At 55.9% G+C, this 1050-nt stretch overlaps 1 protein-coding gene across 4 annotated transcripts in view; it reads left to right on the top strand.

The window, feature by feature from the left end:
- The window catches only part of LOC113822961 (proteoglycan 4), a gene marked incomplete at its 5' end in the record, with an annotated part of 22129 nt that continues 21079 nt past the window's right edge, over positions 1-1050 (top strand). For all 4 annotated transcript variants that reach the window (XM_070116743.1, XM_070116740.1, XM_070116741.1 and 1 more), the window contains 1 exon segment: positions 1-1050. This exon segment is cut by the window's right edge and continues 613 nt beyond it. In XM_070116743.1, coding sequence (XP_069972844.1) covers positions 1-1050 — 1050 coding nt within the window.

Below are 1050 nucleotides of genomic sequence, written 5' to 3'. Positions count from 1 at the left end.
TAACTCAGGTAACAACTGGTACATGGATCCCCACAAGACAGGAGGGGGCATGAACCAGCAGCCACCACCAGCACACAACATGCCTGGTCCACCACAGCATCCAGCTCCGCAGCACCCCCAGGCCATGAATCAACCCATGCCTCCACGGCCCATGCAGACAGGCTACCCCATGCAGCCACGACCAGCACACACTGGCCCCGGCTCAATGGCTCCCAAACCCGTCAATGCGGGACACATGGCCCCTAAGCCTCAGAATCCCACAGGAAACATGCCTCCCAAACAGCCCATGGTACCTGCTAATGTTCAGCAGGTTCAGGCCAAGCCTACTGGTCCTGTGCATCCTTCCGTTCAGCACAAGCCAAACCCACTTGCCACAACAAGTGCTAACATGCCACAGATGCCCAAACCCTCTCCTGCTCCTGTGCCTACAGCTGCCACAGCCGCAGCTCCCAAGCCAACGCCGCCAGTGATGCAGCAACAGCATGCACACCCACAACAGCAGCAACAGCAGGCTCCAAAACCAACAATACCCCCTCAGAACACAGTGGCTCCTCCAAAGCCGTCATTGCCTGCTGGAGTTGACTTGGTACCTATAACCAGTCAGCCGAAACCCTCCCAGCCAACTCAGGCCTCCACACCTGCCAGCCAGCCGAAACCTGTACAGCCAGTTTCTCCCACTAAAACCGTACCTGCAGCCGTACCTATTCCCGCAACAGTTACTGTTGCAAAGCCTGCTCAGCCCTCAGTACCTGCTGCAGTCTCACAACCTACAGCACCAACTCCCAAACCTGTAACACAGACAACTTCTACCCCCACAACTCAAGCTGTTCCACTCAGACCCAGTAATCCCACGCCGTTACCCACACAGAAGCCAAGCCAGCCTCCTCCGCAGGCCAAGCCTACTACTCCAGCAGCCCCAACAAATGCTTCAACACCTGTTACTTCCCAAATAAAGCCCACACCACCTTCAGCACCTGTGTCCAAACCACAGCCAGCAGAAGTAAACCAACAGAAACCCAATGAACCATCAAAACCTGCTGTAGAAGCATC

This window comes from Penaeus vannamei, chromosome 39 (genome assembly GCF_042767895.1).
Source record: "Penaeus vannamei isolate JL-2024 chromosome 39, ASM4276789v1, whole genome shotgun sequence".
Lineage (NCBI taxonomy): Eukaryota > Metazoa > Arthropoda > Malacostraca > Decapoda > Penaeidae > Penaeus > Penaeus vannamei.
This window is presented reverse-complemented; position numbering and strand designations above follow the sequence as displayed.